The sequence below is a fragment of the Astyanax mexicanus genome, chromosome 14 (assembly GCF_023375975.1).
Source record: "Astyanax mexicanus isolate ESR-SI-001 chromosome 14, AstMex3_surface, whole genome shotgun sequence".
NCBI lineage: Eukaryota > Metazoa > Chordata > Actinopteri > Characiformes > Acestrorhamphidae > Astyanax > Astyanax mexicanus.
In genome coordinates, this window is record NC_064421.1 from 24,006,546 (window position 1) to 24,022,500 (window position 15,955).

The 15,955-nt window shown below is 39.7% G+C and overlaps 2 protein-coding genes across 3 annotated transcripts in view; both read right to left on the minus strand.

Moving 5' to 3' along the window:
- plekhh1 (pleckstrin homology domain containing, family H (with MyTH4 domain) member 1) overlaps window positions 1–7,829 on the minus strand; it is a 59,549-nt gene extending 51,720 nt beyond the window's left edge. The window contains exon 1 of the mRNA XM_022672923.2: window positions 7,584–7,829. The gene's annotated coding sequence lies outside the window, so the exon portion shown is untranslated. The remainder of the gene's footprint in view (window positions 1–7,583) is intronic.
- Window positions 7,830–9,105: 1,276 nt separating this feature from the next.
- LOC125781096 (uncharacterized) overlaps window positions 9,106–15,955 on the minus strand; it is a 9,642-nt gene continuing 2,792 nt past the window's right edge. The window contains exons 3-10 of one of the 2 annotated variants that reach the window (XM_049464137.1): window positions 15,318–15,498; window positions 14,782–14,943; window positions 14,051–14,138; window positions 13,735–13,893; window positions 13,449–13,655; window positions 12,781–12,952; window positions 12,601–12,680; window positions 9,106–12,279 (exon numbers count right to left, since the gene is read on the minus strand). In XM_049464137.1, the coding sequence (XP_049320094.1) occupies window positions 13,518–13,655; window positions 13,735–13,893; window positions 14,051–14,138; window positions 14,782–14,943; window positions 15,318–15,498 (728 nt within the window). In that variant the 3' untranslated portion in view covers window positions 9,106–12,279; window positions 12,601–12,680; window positions 12,781–12,952; window positions 13,449–13,517. Of the gene's footprint in view, window positions 12,280–12,600; window positions 12,681–12,780; window positions 12,953–13,448; window positions 13,656–13,734; window positions 13,894–14,050; window positions 14,139–14,781; window positions 14,944–15,317; window positions 15,499–15,955 lie in introns of those variants that run through there. The other variant, XM_049464136.1, reaches the window with a different exon arrangement.

Genomic DNA, 15,955 nt, shown 5'->3' on the forward strand with positions numbered 1-15,955 from the left:
TCCCCAAATCATTCAGCATCTATACATGAACTCAATAAGCCAATTAGACCCCAATTTCTGTAGTTCTTTCAAGTAGTCACACCTGCTCAGATTTCTTAGATCGGATGTAAAAATATGATTAAAAATATGAACGACAAAATAATATTAAAAATATACAGTCTGCCTCTGCTGACACAAGCTATAACTGTGATTTTTGAGGGTTATCATTCTTCGGTCTTAAATTAAGAAAAAGGATAATATCTCTCCCCTCATGTTGGTATCCACACTGCATTTTACCAGCAAGACTTTTTTTGCAGCTGTAAGCAGAAAGATGCTGCTGAGCACACTCTACACTCCAAAACTGCACAACAGAGTTTCCATCAAAACAGCCGGAGCTGGATTTCATGATGGGGGCCACCCGGCCTGCTGAAGACTGTGACTCATCCTCCCTTTTTCTCTCTCTCTCTCTTTCTCTGCTATTCTTCAACTCTGTAAACAGAACAGGGATAAGTAAGACCTCCAGATTCACCTCTAAAGGATAAACAAGCATGACAGCTCTTAAAAAAAAAGTCTGCCCTAAAGTCTGTCCTCAAACACACCAGGCTATATTAAACCAAGACAAGGATCTCCACTACAGATTAAAACTTAACCTCCTAAATATAATTTATACAACAACCAAACATCAAATGAAAACCATCACTTTTGTGCATAACCGCATAACTACCTGCACTTTTTTCTGCCAACTCCATATCAGATTCTGGATGACTTATAATGATGCTATATAAACTGCATTACCCAGGGGACACTCTGGTGCATTGCACTCAACTATCTGATTCTCTTTAAAGGTCGAATGCAAGTAACATTAGCATTTAAAGGGGCCAAAAATATGTTTATGTAGTATTTTAAGTTGTTTTTCTACGTATATTAGTATGTTATTTAGCCTCAGAATGAAATCTGTGCCTAAAGACAATAGGCAATGGTTTTATTTCCAGGTTTATGACACCAGTAAAAAAGATTGTTAGCCAGTTACCTTTTACATTGTTTTGTGTTTTTGTGTGTTTATCTGTGGTTTGATGGTAAGCAGAGTTAGTTCAGTTTGATTTCAAGGAAGCAGATATTGGAGAGAACAGATGGTATAAGCTAAGCTCGACTAGCATTTTCATTAGTGTTAGCATTAGCATTAGCTTAGTCTTGATTTTTGTCTATTGTGTGCCAAGTTGTAGCTCTGTATCTGTATATCTATATACGCAAAGTAAGTCAAAAGTGACAGCACACCCTTTCATTTCAGAAACGATAGGAAAACGAAATGAAAGAAGAAAGGACACATCTAAATACCCTAAACAAGTAATGTGTGAAGCACATGAATAGCACCGTTAAAGTGGCCATTATTTGTTACTAAATGTTTTTTTTGAAAGATAATGTAATATCAATTCAAAGTATAAAACTAAACTTAACTTAACCATGCCAATAAGTTTGACATTCTTATGCCTATTTAACATGCAGACAAAAGTACTAGTAGTGTCAGCTCACTTTCCAGAAAGCATAACCAACAATGAAACAAATTTTATCACAAGACAGATACAATATCAGTGTACTGCACACTAGTCTGCATTTTAAATCAAATAAGGAGTGTACAGTAGCAGGACATGTGCTACTGTAGCCTGTATAACCTTTTATGGCTGATGCAGACAAACTGCTTTTGATTCATGAACCGTAGCAAGCTTCCAATATCAGATCTTCCCTTTAAAAGTCACGGCCTAACACATCTGGCTCACTCTGCTCTCCAGCGAGGCAGCCGAGAGTGAGCTAAGTAGGTGAGGGTGTGCGAGGGTCACAGAGGTCTCCAGCAGAACCACAGATGATTCTCTAGTGCATCATTTAGTCAAGCAGAAACTCTTCTATTATTCCATGCTCTCATTCTCATGGAGTCACACCTACATGTGTCCTGTACACACATACACCGTGAAATCTCTGCTTAGCACGCAGCTGTGGTGATGTAAGCGATTAGGTGATTAGGTGATATCATCCTATCAGACTTCTGAAATCCCCAAAGTTGTTTTTGCAGATTGTCGCTGTCAAGATCCAACCGGTTTCCTAAGAGTTTGGCATTTTATCCCAATTACTCAAATCAGCAGGAAAAAAGTGTGCGAATCTGGGTCAGCTTGTGGTGTCTGACTCTGTGTGTGTGTATGTGAGGGTTTTTGAGTGTGTGTGTGTGTATATGTGTGTGTGTGTGTGTGTGTGTGTGTGTTTGGGGGGGGGGGGTACGCATGTGAGCATGTAATGCGTGTTTCTTCCACGTAAACAGACGTACTACAGGCTGCAGCATGTCATCTGTGAACCCTCCACTCCAGCGTAACCCATATATCTCAGACAGAGAATTGAAAGGAGCCACCTCATACACACACACTCCAACTGAAACCAAGTCAGACTGCTTTTGTTTCTGTGTCTCTCCAGTCAGCAGCAAAGTTTCCACTCGTTGCCTGTGCCACAATTTATGGCCACTGCGTAACATTAGCACTGGAGAGCTGTCTAACCGTGAAGCACACGAAACTTTGCAACTGTTCTCTTAAACAATGGCACAAAGACTCCACCACATCTTTCCAACTTAAACCGTCTGGCTCGTTTTGTTTCTGGCTTGAGGTAGCCGGCCTAACATGACAAGTGCGGCTAAAATATGTCTACAAGAACAGAGCAGCAATGTAACAAAAGCAGGGGTACAGAAATGCATTGATGCATGATGCAGCACGATTTTTAAAACAGGGCTGAAAAAGTGGCTGAATCATTTAAGGACTCGTATATTCTACTTCATTAATCACAAAGTTAAGATATAATAAGATATAATATAGGCCTGTCACACTAAGATTTTTTTGATGACGATATATTGTCCCAGAAAATAATTGCAATACACAATATTTAATATTTATATCTAATTTTAAGACTATTAAATGCTACTGCCATAATGATAACAGAATTGCAACAAAAAAAAAAATTAAACACTTTAATAGATACAATAGATGATATCACGATTATCAAAAATGACCATGTTCATTTTTTTTTTTTATAATTTTATTTCTATTTTTTCCCATTTTCTCCCCAATTTACACGGCCAATTACCCAACCCATTCATTAGGACTCCCCCTATCACTAGTGATACCTCAACACACTAGGAGGGTGAAGACTAACACATGCTTCCTCCGATACATGTGAAGTCAGCCACCGCTTCTTTTCGAGCTGCTGCCGATGCAGCATTGCCGAGCAGCCAGCGCGCTTGGAGGAAAGCACAGCGGCTTGGCTCTGGTACATCAGCTCACAGACGCCCTGTGCTGCAGACATCACCATAGGAGTGATGTGGGGAAAGAGTGCCATCTACCCACCCAGAGGGAGCAGGGCCAATTTTGCTCAGTCTAACGCGGCAGCTTGATGGCGACCTCCCGCTCATAGTGGCAGTGCTTTAGACCGCTGGACCACTCGGCGCCGAATGATGTTCATTTATTGTACGATAAATTGATATTGCAATTATTGTGACAGGCCTATATAATACTGTGAGGGTGTAGAGTATGGGGGGCACTGTGGATCGTGTAGGCGTGTTACACCTGCCTGGTGTTGTGGTGGAGCGTGAATAAGGGTCTCCACCAATGAGCTGCCATTATATGAGAGTACCACTGCTTGTTTGTTGGCTATTCTTGCTCTCTCTTGTTCTAAATAAAGATTGTACAGTAGGACTGTTGCCTGGTATTGTTACTCTGCCTCTAATGATGCTACAATGCTCTATAATACTATAATACTCAGCTGCAGGCTGAGGAGAATATTATAATATATATACAATATTATATGTGGCTACCAAAACAATGAGGCATTACACCACCAACATCAACTCCCTTATATTTAATATATTTGAGATTTATAGTCCTACCTAAATGCGCACCGCTACACCCTCAGCCCAGGGAACTTTCATATTTATGGATAAGCACCATCTGTTGTAGGCTATAGCACTAGATTAGGCTCTAAGTGCTGGCATAAATAGGCACTGCCTACAGTTTAGCATGGTGTATATAAGTGGTGGACAGCTGCAGATGAAGCATGAAGGCTCCCAAAAGCTCCACTTCTCCTCATCTAAGTCTTTTCTCCCTTTCTTTCTTCTCCTCCGCCTCCTGCTCTAAAGGAAGCACCATGCACAACCTAATAACAGGCTACTGTAAGCTGGCCACCCTCATTATCAGAAGAAGTAGTAAATATAGCCTAAGACATTCCATAGTGCTGAGGTGTAAACATTTTCAGCACTGTCCGACAAGACCGCATGCATGCACACCCATATATTCCACACACTATACCGGCCTGTACAACATAAAGTTCGATAATTATCACCATTACAGTGAGCTTTGCAGTACTGACACCACCAGCATGTAATGATGTAATGAGCAATGAGGTCATACCCAATCACAGAAGCTCTTTCAATGTGTTATTAGAGCATCCTAACCAACCGCAGATTTCTGTGCTCCACAGGTGACATTATGCAGGTGCCAAAACAATTATCTGCTCCAGAATGTCCTATTCTATTGGCAATATTTCTTAACAGGAACCAGACATTTGTATGCTGGCCAGTGTTCAACCTTATTCAAAAGATAACATCTCACAACTTATACGGATGCTGGTGTTCCCAAGCTGTCCCAAACCTTAGTTAGTACTTCATGACCAGTTCAGATGATGCAATCCCATTACATTTGGCATATCAGTAAACAGAAATTTTTTTAAACAAAAAAATCAGCCAAGCAGGTTTTTTGATACGACAGTTTGTGTTTGTGTGCGTTTGTGTGTACTAAAAAAAGAGAACCCGTAGCCCAAAGCCAGACCACCTCAATTTTAAGATGTTACCAAAAAAACAGTACAGTCATGTGATGCCTATGTGATGTCTAAATGAACTGGTTTATGGTTTAGAACTGGGCTTTGATGCTGAACTAGTCACAGGCACTCCAGCAGCATTTCCCTGAATTCCCCCGGTCACTGTGGTAAAACACAAGGCTGGGTTTGGGCACGGTGCAAAGAAAAGGTCCGGGTGTCCTCTCAGTGAATGAGTGGCCACACTCTGGGGTCACTGAGGTTAAGTAGTGAGCAAACTCAATAAAGCAGATCCAGGCATGCAGTTTAACATGCTAAAGTACATTCTAGCGGGAGAGGGAATGGCATGAGCGCACACTCCTGCTGAAGTCCGAGGCCAGTTTATCTGGATGAGCTGGACCAGGAGAGTGACCAAAAAGTAAACATTCTGCCTCAACAGGGGTGTTTTTTAAAAAATTTATTTTTCGATTTAAATCGATCTTCATTTTGTCGATTCAAATAAACCCTAATCGATCTTGAAAATTAGCACTGCCCTCTGGCTGGGGTGAGCTGAAGCACGGCGCCCAGGAGTCAGCACTGCGGGAAGTTTCTGTACAAATGTAATTCATTTTCTTCTCATGTTTATCAAACTAGTACATTTTACACTTTTTACACTCTTTATTTAAAGTAAGACCATTAGCTTAGCGGGTTAGCCGAAGCGAACTGGGAAATCAGTGACGATACCCTCCCCAACTGAACAAGTAACAAGTGAATGTGACATGATCATGCACTAAGCTCTTCCTCAGTCAGTGCAAGTAAATCTGGGAAAATTACCATGAGAGTGACCAAAGAGGAGTTCTCTCTCTACAGAAAACAATTCTCTTTCCAGGCAACAATAACATGCACCCTGTATACACAGAGTTCCTACAGACTTCTTCACTCAAGGCCAGTATAGTGCTCACTAAAACCTATTTTCTAGTGACCAAAGCCAGTAAAGCTGGATAAGTGACCTAGGGAAAACAACTCTCTGTACATGCAACCATAACTTCCACTCCATATAAATAGTTACAAAAGAGACCACAACAAGTGGACAGGTGAATGAGAAAGTGACCAATAGGAATCATTTCTCACCTTGTAGTGACCAAAGCATGATCACCCAATGTGTTATACAAAGTTATAAGAATTGGTAAGTGACCATGAGACTGACAAAAGAAGAAAAACTCCCTCTCCCTCACCCTGACCACAGGGTCAATACTCTTCTCTTTCCTGGATAAGAATGTTGAAGCCCTTCCTCAGTGAGTGCAAATATAAGGCTGGGGCTGCACATTATATTAGTTTAATATATAGGTTTCTCTATCATATTGCAGAACGTACAGTCTTTTGTGCAAAGTCAAATTTCCTTTTTTTTTAAATGGTCTCATGACCCATGTTCTCATTTAACATCACAACATCTAACAAATAACAGATTGTAACGGTATTCATCCAATATCATTTATACCACTTCAAATCTTTAATAAACATATTGCATTATTACTATCATGTTGGATCACTGACATTTATGCAAAAAAATATTGCAATGTCAATGTTTTCCGATATCGTGCAGCCCTAACAAGTAAACTAGGGATAACAACTCTATGTCCAGGCAACTAAAAATTATTTTTTATTTCAGACCACAAGGACTAGACAGATGACTGAGGAAGCAAACAATGGGAATCATTTCTGATTTTGAAGTGAAAAAAACATGATTACTCAATGTGTTATAAAGTTAAACAAATCGGAAAGACTAGACAAGTGACCATGAGAGTGACCAAAGAAGAAAAACTTCCTCTTCCTCACCCTGAGCAAACGGCCAATACTTTTCTCTTTCCTGGATAAAAATGTCTATGCCCTTCCTCAGTCAGTGCAAATAAGGCTGCACAAGAAATGGGGCTGCACAATATATTGTTTTTGCATCAATACTGCAATGTACATATGCATCATATGACAGAATTGTTGTTTTTTTTGCTCGATACAGAGAAAAATGTACTCATGTTTTAATTTACATTTACAATTTCCAATACCATTTATGCTACTCCAATCATTAATACATAAATTACATCAATTGTATCCTGTTGGATCACTGACTTTAGGCAAAATTGGGTGAAAAGTTTTGTATTTTATGAAATCAATGAATGTAGCGGTGTATGTCTTGCAGAACAACATAATTTTACAATATATCGAGTTTTTCCAGTACTGTGCAGCCCTAACAAGTACCCTAGGGATCACAATTTTATGTCCAAGCAACAATAACAACTGTTAACCAGTTTGTATATACAGTTTCTAGAGATTTCCTTATCCAAGGAGAGTTCAGTGCTACTCAAGGACTGGACAAATGACAAATGATCAGTGTATCCTAAAAAAGCCCGGAAAATGAACCAAAAGAGTGACCTTTACATTTATAGCGTAACACATGCATGCACGCGCCGTCTGGATTGATGAGCTCGTGCACTGCGGATCTCGCCATTCATTTTGTCCAAAAATGGTCACTCCACACAGGTGTGCCCCCCACACATACTCCGCAACCCCCCACCTCCCACCTCCCACACACACACACACACACAGCCGGGGCCGCTCCACTCATCCCAGCTGAGAGGCTACAGCTCACCGCCTGCTCGGCTACAGAACTTCGTGGCACCGAAAACAAATAGAGCGCAAACCTGCCCTCCTACAAATCACTCCGCACTACCGACCTCAGCGCGCGCAGGGGAACCCCTGCTTTACTCTTAGCTAGTAAACTAGTTACCTACCTTACCGCTGTCCTTTACACTTTCTCACTCCGCGTTTCCAGCCGGCACATCTTCACAACGCTGCTCCAAGTGCTGAGAGCTTACACACACACACACACACACACACACTCTCTCTCTCTCTCTCTCTCTCTCTCTCTCTCTCACTGTCCGACCCGGACCGGTTGCTCTAACCCGCTCATTCCCGCTCGCGCTGTTTTAATCTTCTCTACACAGCCCTCGACTCTCCATTCACCAACTTCATCCTTCATTCCTTTAAAGAGCCGAAGGCAGGATCAAATGACGCCGGTAGCCATGCCCCCCTCACTGTAGCCATGCCCCCCTCACTGTAGCCATGCCCCCCTCACTCACTCTAGCCATGCCCCCCTCACTGTAGCCATGCCCCCTCACTGTAGCCATGCCCCCCTCACTGTAGCCATGCCCCCCTCACTCACTCTAGCCATGCCCCCCTCACTGTAGCCATGCCCCCTCACTGTAGCCATGCCCCCTCACTCACTCTAGCCATGCCCCCCTCACTCACTCTAGCCATGCCCCCCTCACTCACTCTAGCCATGCCCCCTCACTGTAGCCATGCCCCCTCACTCACTCTAGCCATGCCCCCCTCACTCACTCTAGCCATGCCCCCCTCACTGTAGCCATGCCCCCCTCACTCACTCTAGCCATGCCCCCCTATTGTAGCCATGCCCCCCTCACTGTAGCCATACACCCTCCCTCACTGTAGCCATGCCCACCCTCACTGTAGCCATGCCCCCTCACTCACCCTAGCTATGCCCCCCTGACTCACTTCAGCAATGTCCCACTCACTCACTCACTCTAGCCATGTCCCCTCAATGTAGCCATGCATCCCTCACTGTAGCCATGCCCCCTCACTCACTGTAGCCATGCCCCCCTCACTCACTCTATCAATGCCTCCCTCACTCTAGCCATGCCCTCCTCCCTCCCTCACTCTATCCATGCCCCCCTCACTCACTCTAGCCACGCACCCCTTACTCTAGCCATTCCCCCTTACACTTCCTTCTATAATTCTTGCTGTCTGTTCGTCTGTCTATGTAGTCTATATTAATGTATCTATCTATTTTTTCTATTTTGTAAATGCATTTCATTTTTATTTTTGCTGTGCAAGTACTGATGTTTCATTCAGGAAATGTATATCCTAATAGTATATATTATTCCCCCCTTTCCTTTATAATTGAGGTAAAAAAGCGTTATAATTTGTATGTTTGTACACTCTAAGAAATAGAAGTACAGATTTGTACTTAAAAGAGTACAAAGGCTTGTCGCTGGGGCTGTACCTTATTGCGGTACAATAGTGTACCTTTTAGTTTAAGTCCTTTTTTGTACCCATATTTTTGTACCATTTAAGGTACTATTCTGTACCCCAAGAGACTAAAATGTACCTTAAGACTAGGGTACAAAATTGTACCCTTTTCAAGAGGTCCCAAAATGTACTTTTAGAGGTACCACCCCAGCGACAAGCTATTTTGGACCCTATAGGTACCGAAATGTACCAGACCACACACATTAATGTTGTTCAATGCTTTTTATTTAGTAGTACGCAGATTATCATTTCAAAAGGGCTTTAAGCAACACAACCATTGCAAATTCAGCCCAACTGCAATTTAATAAATGATTACATAACCACTACAAGCATCTAAAAAACAGCAAATGGTATAGAACTGTACATGGCATCAACAACCATATAAAAACACCAATGTTTAGATCATGGGAATTTCTACAAAAAGGCCAGCATTTTTAAAATGAACATGACAATGTCTGACAAACTGTTGACAAAAATGACAAACTGTTAATTTCTGGATCTCTGAACGCTGTGGGAGAACGGAGATGTGCTACTCAAAGATAGGTACTTTTTAAATCATGTTTTACACCGGAGTTCTCCTTTAAAAAACAAACAAAACAAAAAAAAACATTCAATTCTGAATTCACGTTTTAGACTAAATATTTCATTGAAACGAAAAGATTATCATCAACAGAATACGTGTCAAGAGCTTGATGATCCAATTCCTTTCCTGGAATTTGTAAAGTCCAATCTTTGTCAAGTGTGACACGATATGCATGGAAATGACCATCGAATGACACTGGAACCAATATTTTACCACACATAACCCACAAAGTGTCAATGTTTAGTATGTACTTCACCTTCCAGAACAATGGAATCATTTCAGTGTGCAGATGGCCTATTACAAATACATCGCCAAGGGAATATTTAACATTGTTCACTGACACACAAGATACACGTTGAAGTACCTTGTCTTGAAACTGAACATCCCTCAGAGCATCATTGCAAATAAGAGCCTTCTGTAGCTCTGCTGGTAGAGATGAAAAGGGTGTGCTTACACTTTTGCTGAGCGTCTCCTCAAAATCACATAGTAGCCCTTTAGAGGAAAACTCCCAGCACTGTTTCATCTGATGACGGTTGCTCAAAGTTGAGGTTATGTTTCTGAAATTTTTACATGTGCTAGCAATGTTCTTAAAATATTGGTGTTTGCTTTCAAACCTCATACACCACAAAGCACGAAGAGGACCAAACATTAGCATAAGTCTGGGATAATGTGTTAAAAAATGACATTTGGGAGTTAAAACGTTCCCAAAAACATTTGTCATCTCAGTCAGAAATTCTTGTACAACAAATTCCAGAACAGCAAGTTCATCTTTTCTCACTGTAGGAGCCATAACTACATCTGTGATTTCAGCACACAGTTTGAACACACGCCAGTATGGACTATCAGGTGGAACATGGTCTGCCATCAAGAAAGGCAGCAATCTGAATAGACACCACTTTTGACTGGCTGACCCAACAATGGCAGAATTTCGAAGTAGTTTTTCAGAGAGAAGCACTGGCTTGTTTGCCCTGTCATTTTTCCCAATGGTCATGCTTTTGAGCTCATTATTTATCTCCTGTATGGTTATGTGCTTTTGTTTATGAGCTTCACAAATGACCAATTTCATTACAAGAGGCAGCACTCCTTCTAGCAAATCATGCATGATATCAGGAGGAAGACAGCTTGTGACATCAAAGTAATCTAGCATATCAAATTTACAAGTACCATGTACACCGTACAAAGCAGCACTTGCTGGATCATTTTCTACACACTCAAGGTGATACCTGTGCACTTCTGCTGTCCTAAGAACAAAACTTTCCTCCCGGAATTTTTGTTTCATCTCAGAATAAGAGGCCATGCAGTACCGACAAATTCTGCCACTGTTAAAAGACATTGTAAACCCACCTATCATGTGAGCAGACAGGTTATCACATGAAAATGTTGCCAGGGCAGCATTAATTCTGCACTCGTGTCCGTTAACATTTAGGACGAACCCTTCAGTTGAGAGCTTTTTTAGGTCATCTACCACTGGTTGGAGTATAACATCAAGCCCACACTCTTTTAGATGAGAACAGCGAACAAGCAAAGCTAAATGTATGTGACTGAGTTTCGAGCGATACCTTGCACTGACATTGCCAACACTATAATAAAATGCACACATCTTGTACGTGCTTCTCTTAGAGCCTAAAGGGTTAACAATTTCAAATTCATCTTCATAAAAATGAAGTCTTAGAGCCTGTGGGTGGTCTTTAAAATATGAATGTTCTTTAAAATAAACTCCATCAGTGTAGTCCAACAAAATCTGATCGTCTCTTATTTTATGAGCATCTGCAACAATCTCTTCCCAGACATCTTCAAGAGAACAATATTTTTTCAATACCTCTGCAATGGGTACATAAGAAAAAGTGCCAATTTTGTTTCCAGAAGCATTTCTTAGTTCATAGTTAAAGGGTTCTGTCATATCCATTTTAGATTTACAGTGTTCTTTAATCATGTGTGGAGAACGAATTACATCACAAGCTTTGTCAAAGAAATCAGGGGTGGATAAAACTTGCTGAAGTTCAGGGCACTCTGAAATAGGGAAGCCATTTTTTTCAAGATGATAAGAGATGAATAAGTCATAGTTCTCTTTAAAAAAACAAAATAAAAAGTTTAAATCATGAACAATATCTTGTTGAACTGACAGAGGAAGGTGGTTTTTTTCCCTGCATTTTAGAATAAAGCCAAAAAGGTTCTCCCTTAAATTTTCAAGCAGTTTATCAATACTTGGTGGGGTAGACTGCTGGGTTAAATCTGCATCAAAAGTGTTGTCTTGTTCCACTACTGATTCTTCATTAACTTCTTCGTTGCTCCCAGGGGAAGGAAAAACACTGTGTTTGTGTTTTCTGTACACGTGTCTTCTGTAAGAATGGTACTTGGAAAAAGTAGAACAGCAATCATTTATACCACAAGTAATGCTAAAGTGAGCTTTGTGTGCATGTACAAGTCCAATGTGTTGTATAAGCTTTACAAGGGTGAAAGTTCTACGTGGGCATTTTGGGCATTGGTGCAGTGGAGCCATAGATCTACAGAAGATTCATCACTCGTGTCACAGTTACTGGCAATGGCTTGTCTCCTTCCTCCTTGATGTGTAGAATGCACCTCTGGAGAAATGTCATGGTATTTCTCAGCCGTGGAGGGTATGCAATGTTGAAGGTGAAATACATACAAAAGGTTGTGATGAAGGCCTCATCTATCGCAGCACAAGTGCACACCTCAACTCCATCAACCTTCACCACACTCTGACTTCGTCTAGAAATGGCAGTTTTCCAATCCTTGTCTTTCAGCTGAATTGTAGGATACGGCGTGGCAGGTTCACCCTACAGATAAACAGTAGAGAAAAAAAAACATTGATACAAATCAGTATCTTTTCTTTCTGTGGTCATCTCCACTCAGCTAATTACTGTTATCATATATATATATATATATATATATATATATATATATATATATATATATATATATATATATATATAAATAATTTAATATTCCTGACACCTATAAATAGCTGTAATGCAGCACAGCATAAAAGTAGTAACAACAAACTGCAAAATACATGCACTTATGTCATGCTGCTAGTGAGGCTTACACAAAAAGACAGCCTTGACCTTGAATGTTGGTATGTGGCAACATTTTCTTACCTCTCCAAGTGAAATGAGGTGGTCAATGTTCTCCCTGAAGATGGATGGCAAAAAAACAAGTCCACCCCTGAAGTCAATGCCTGTTATGTGAAGAACAAAAGTGCTTTAATAAGAACTCAGCACGAGGACAAAAGCCACCCACTGATGTAATAATTCTACATTTGGGTCAAAAATCACAACCTGGAAGGTCCTCAGCCAGAGCTTCCTCTCTCGCCTCCACATACAGTTTTTTTAGTGGCAACGTCCCCTTGACAAGTTTCAGCAAATTAGGGAGTAAAGCTGTAAATCCCTCGTTGAAGCGACGACAAATGTTCACCGTCAAAGGATGGATGGCATCAACCTCGTCATACAACTAAGGAGGAAAATAGGCAAAAAGAAAAAAATATATATAATAAATTACTATAGTGTTGCAATAAAGTTTAGTGATTAATACAGCAGGCCGTGTGACAATAATTAATTTTCAGGATTTTCCCGAATTAAAAAAAATTGGATAATTGGTTACATCTAAATATTGTGCGAGACGTGAGTCATTACGTCTCTACTTTCTGTAGCCTCTGTATCCGTGCTTTCCATTTCAGTACATTTTATAAAATTCAAAAGCAGCAGAATTCATCACCCCACACAGCATGTGTGATTGTTGCAAGTTAAATATTGGTGGTCATCCTCGATAACCAATTAAATCTCCCCATCACCCAGGCCTATAAATTAGTTTTGAAAAATAAAAAACCTAGAATAGATGTAGCCTTATTAAAAAGATACAATGTTGGTTCATCACTTGCCACCAACAGTAACATTAGGCACATATAATGGCTATACATCGTTAGTTCCAATTACTTTATTATACTTACCCCTGAGGATGTTCTTAAGAACGGGTATTTCATCAAGATGTTTGTAACGGTCATTCCCTCTGATATTTCTCAACGACGCCATGCAAATGTCTTTTTCATGCGGTCCTTCACGATCGCCAAATCAGGTTGTGTCTTCCTGTACTGTTCATGCAATGCCTTGACATGGGCCTCAACAGATGTAGCATCCTCTCCAACAATGCATGATTCCTTTATCAGAGACACAAGTAATCATTTCATAACCAAAAAGTAAATACTTACATTTTTCCTTTGCCTAAGAGATACTTACCACAAATGTCTTAGTACGCTTGACATGCAAAGTTTCAGGTCCATCTGTTGACTTCCTTGCTTGGTGAAACTTCTCTTTAAACTTTTTGACCTCGGTGTCGTTGAGAAGTGGCGCCCGTTCTGCCTTGAACTTCCTCTTAAGTGACATATGCCAGGTATGCTTTTGATGAACAAGTCAAAACATGCGTACTTTCAGCAATTGCAACACCACCACCAATAAATCTAATATTACGCACCAAATTAACAATATTACATCAGATACTTCTGTGAACAGAACTAACTATTTTGTAAATAAATAAATAAACATGCAAACTTACATAACCATTCCCCTCAACATCCTTCAAGAAAGGGTACTTCACAATCAAAGCTTTGGCAACCTGAACATACTCTGCATTGGTAGGATACCTGCACACCAAGAGCAACAAAATCATTTGTCCAGTAATTCTGCAAATCTCACAAAATCCTATGTATAATATTAAAACATTTTGGCACTTCTTATGATAACCTAAGCTCAAATTCAAAGAGCTGAGGCACATTTGCTTTGGACAATTCTCATCTTCGGCCTGAAGTTACCTTGCTTAATGAGTTTTCCCGCTTTGTAAAACACACCCCTGGCCAATTGCTTATTAAACAAATTACATGTTTTGTAGTAAAAATTACTAAACATACTTTAAAAAGACACGTATGCCTAACTGCATGCAAAATTACTGTTTATTTGATTAATTAATTTACTAGGCAAGAATGCAAAACCTGTGGCCTGTGCAGAACCTATATATATATATATATATATATATTTTTTTTTTTTAGCAAATAAATGATCTTAGCAAATAAATGATAAGAAGTGTTAACTTATGAACTTGTAATTTGGCCCAGGGTGTCAAACGTTTATATATGACTGAGCATTACTTGGTCAACAGCACTATTTAACATGGCATCAGAAGTTTATATATTTAAGATAGTTTCAAGTTTGTACATTTAAAATACCTATACATCATAAACAAGCTATGATTTGATAATAATCCACAGAACTACAGAGACTAGAACTTACATTGTGTACTGTGCCATCATTTCATAGAGTGTCCTAATAATTTTGTTACGATCTCTTGGGACCTTCTGACAACTCTCTTTGGCATCCAGGCGGCTTTGGACATCTTTTGGAAAACACGGAATGGACATCACAGCAGGCAGTCTTTGGCAAACTGGCTCCTTTCTGTAAAACAAAAACAAAAACTAGTATAGAAAGACAGTCAACCTCAAACTGCACAAGAAACATTGTGCCAACAGGAGAAACAGATGCTGTTTTTCTTTTTTTTATTGTTTGATGGATGACCCAATCAAAAACAAAGCAGGGGACACCAAGTCTACTCTTTCAGATCTACCTTGCAGCATGTTTAAATTTACACCCAAATAATCAAGCACTTCTGGAGGCACTCTTTGATTCAATAAGATGGAAATGATTCAATAGGGTTGGAACTAAAGTGTGCATGAAGGTGGATCTTCAGGAGCAGAGGTGATTACCACTGACAAACAGACAGTGAACACATTTCAGAAAAACTATGTACATTTAATTTAAAAATGGATTACCTTTCAATTTGAATCAGGTTTTCTACATCTGGTGTGATATCATCCAAAGAAAGAATTACCTCCTTGTGTTGAGACACAAAATCTCTAAATTTTAATTGTTTTTTGAAAGACTTATCAAAGAGATAAGCAATCATGGCTTCTGTAAGTCCACAGTCAACTGTCTCTCCATCCACATCATTTTCTGAAAAAAAAAAAAAAAAAAAAACGACACGACAAATATAAACTGTGAAAAGGAAAACGTAAAAACAGGTTCTTGCACTATTTTTTAAAGTCAAATTTAATGCTTAAAGGTTAGGACAATTTTAAGACCTCAATAAATATAGTTTAAGACCCAAACTTGTAGGCATAATTACTATGGCTGAAAATAATTTATTGTGAACCTGTAAAACTTAACCTTTTCTCATTTGTTATACATTTTTTTCCTGATTGTGTTCCAGAACAGAGCCATCTATCTACATACTATCTACTATTAAATGCTTTTGAAGACCTCAAAAAATAATTTAAGACCCCAAAATGTAGTCATAATTTAATTGGGAGAAAATAATTATTTTCAATTCTGTTTCATTGTGATGCAGGATAGAGCCAACATAACATGTAATTTTATAGCTTCCTACACATATGAAAAAAGAGGAAATTAT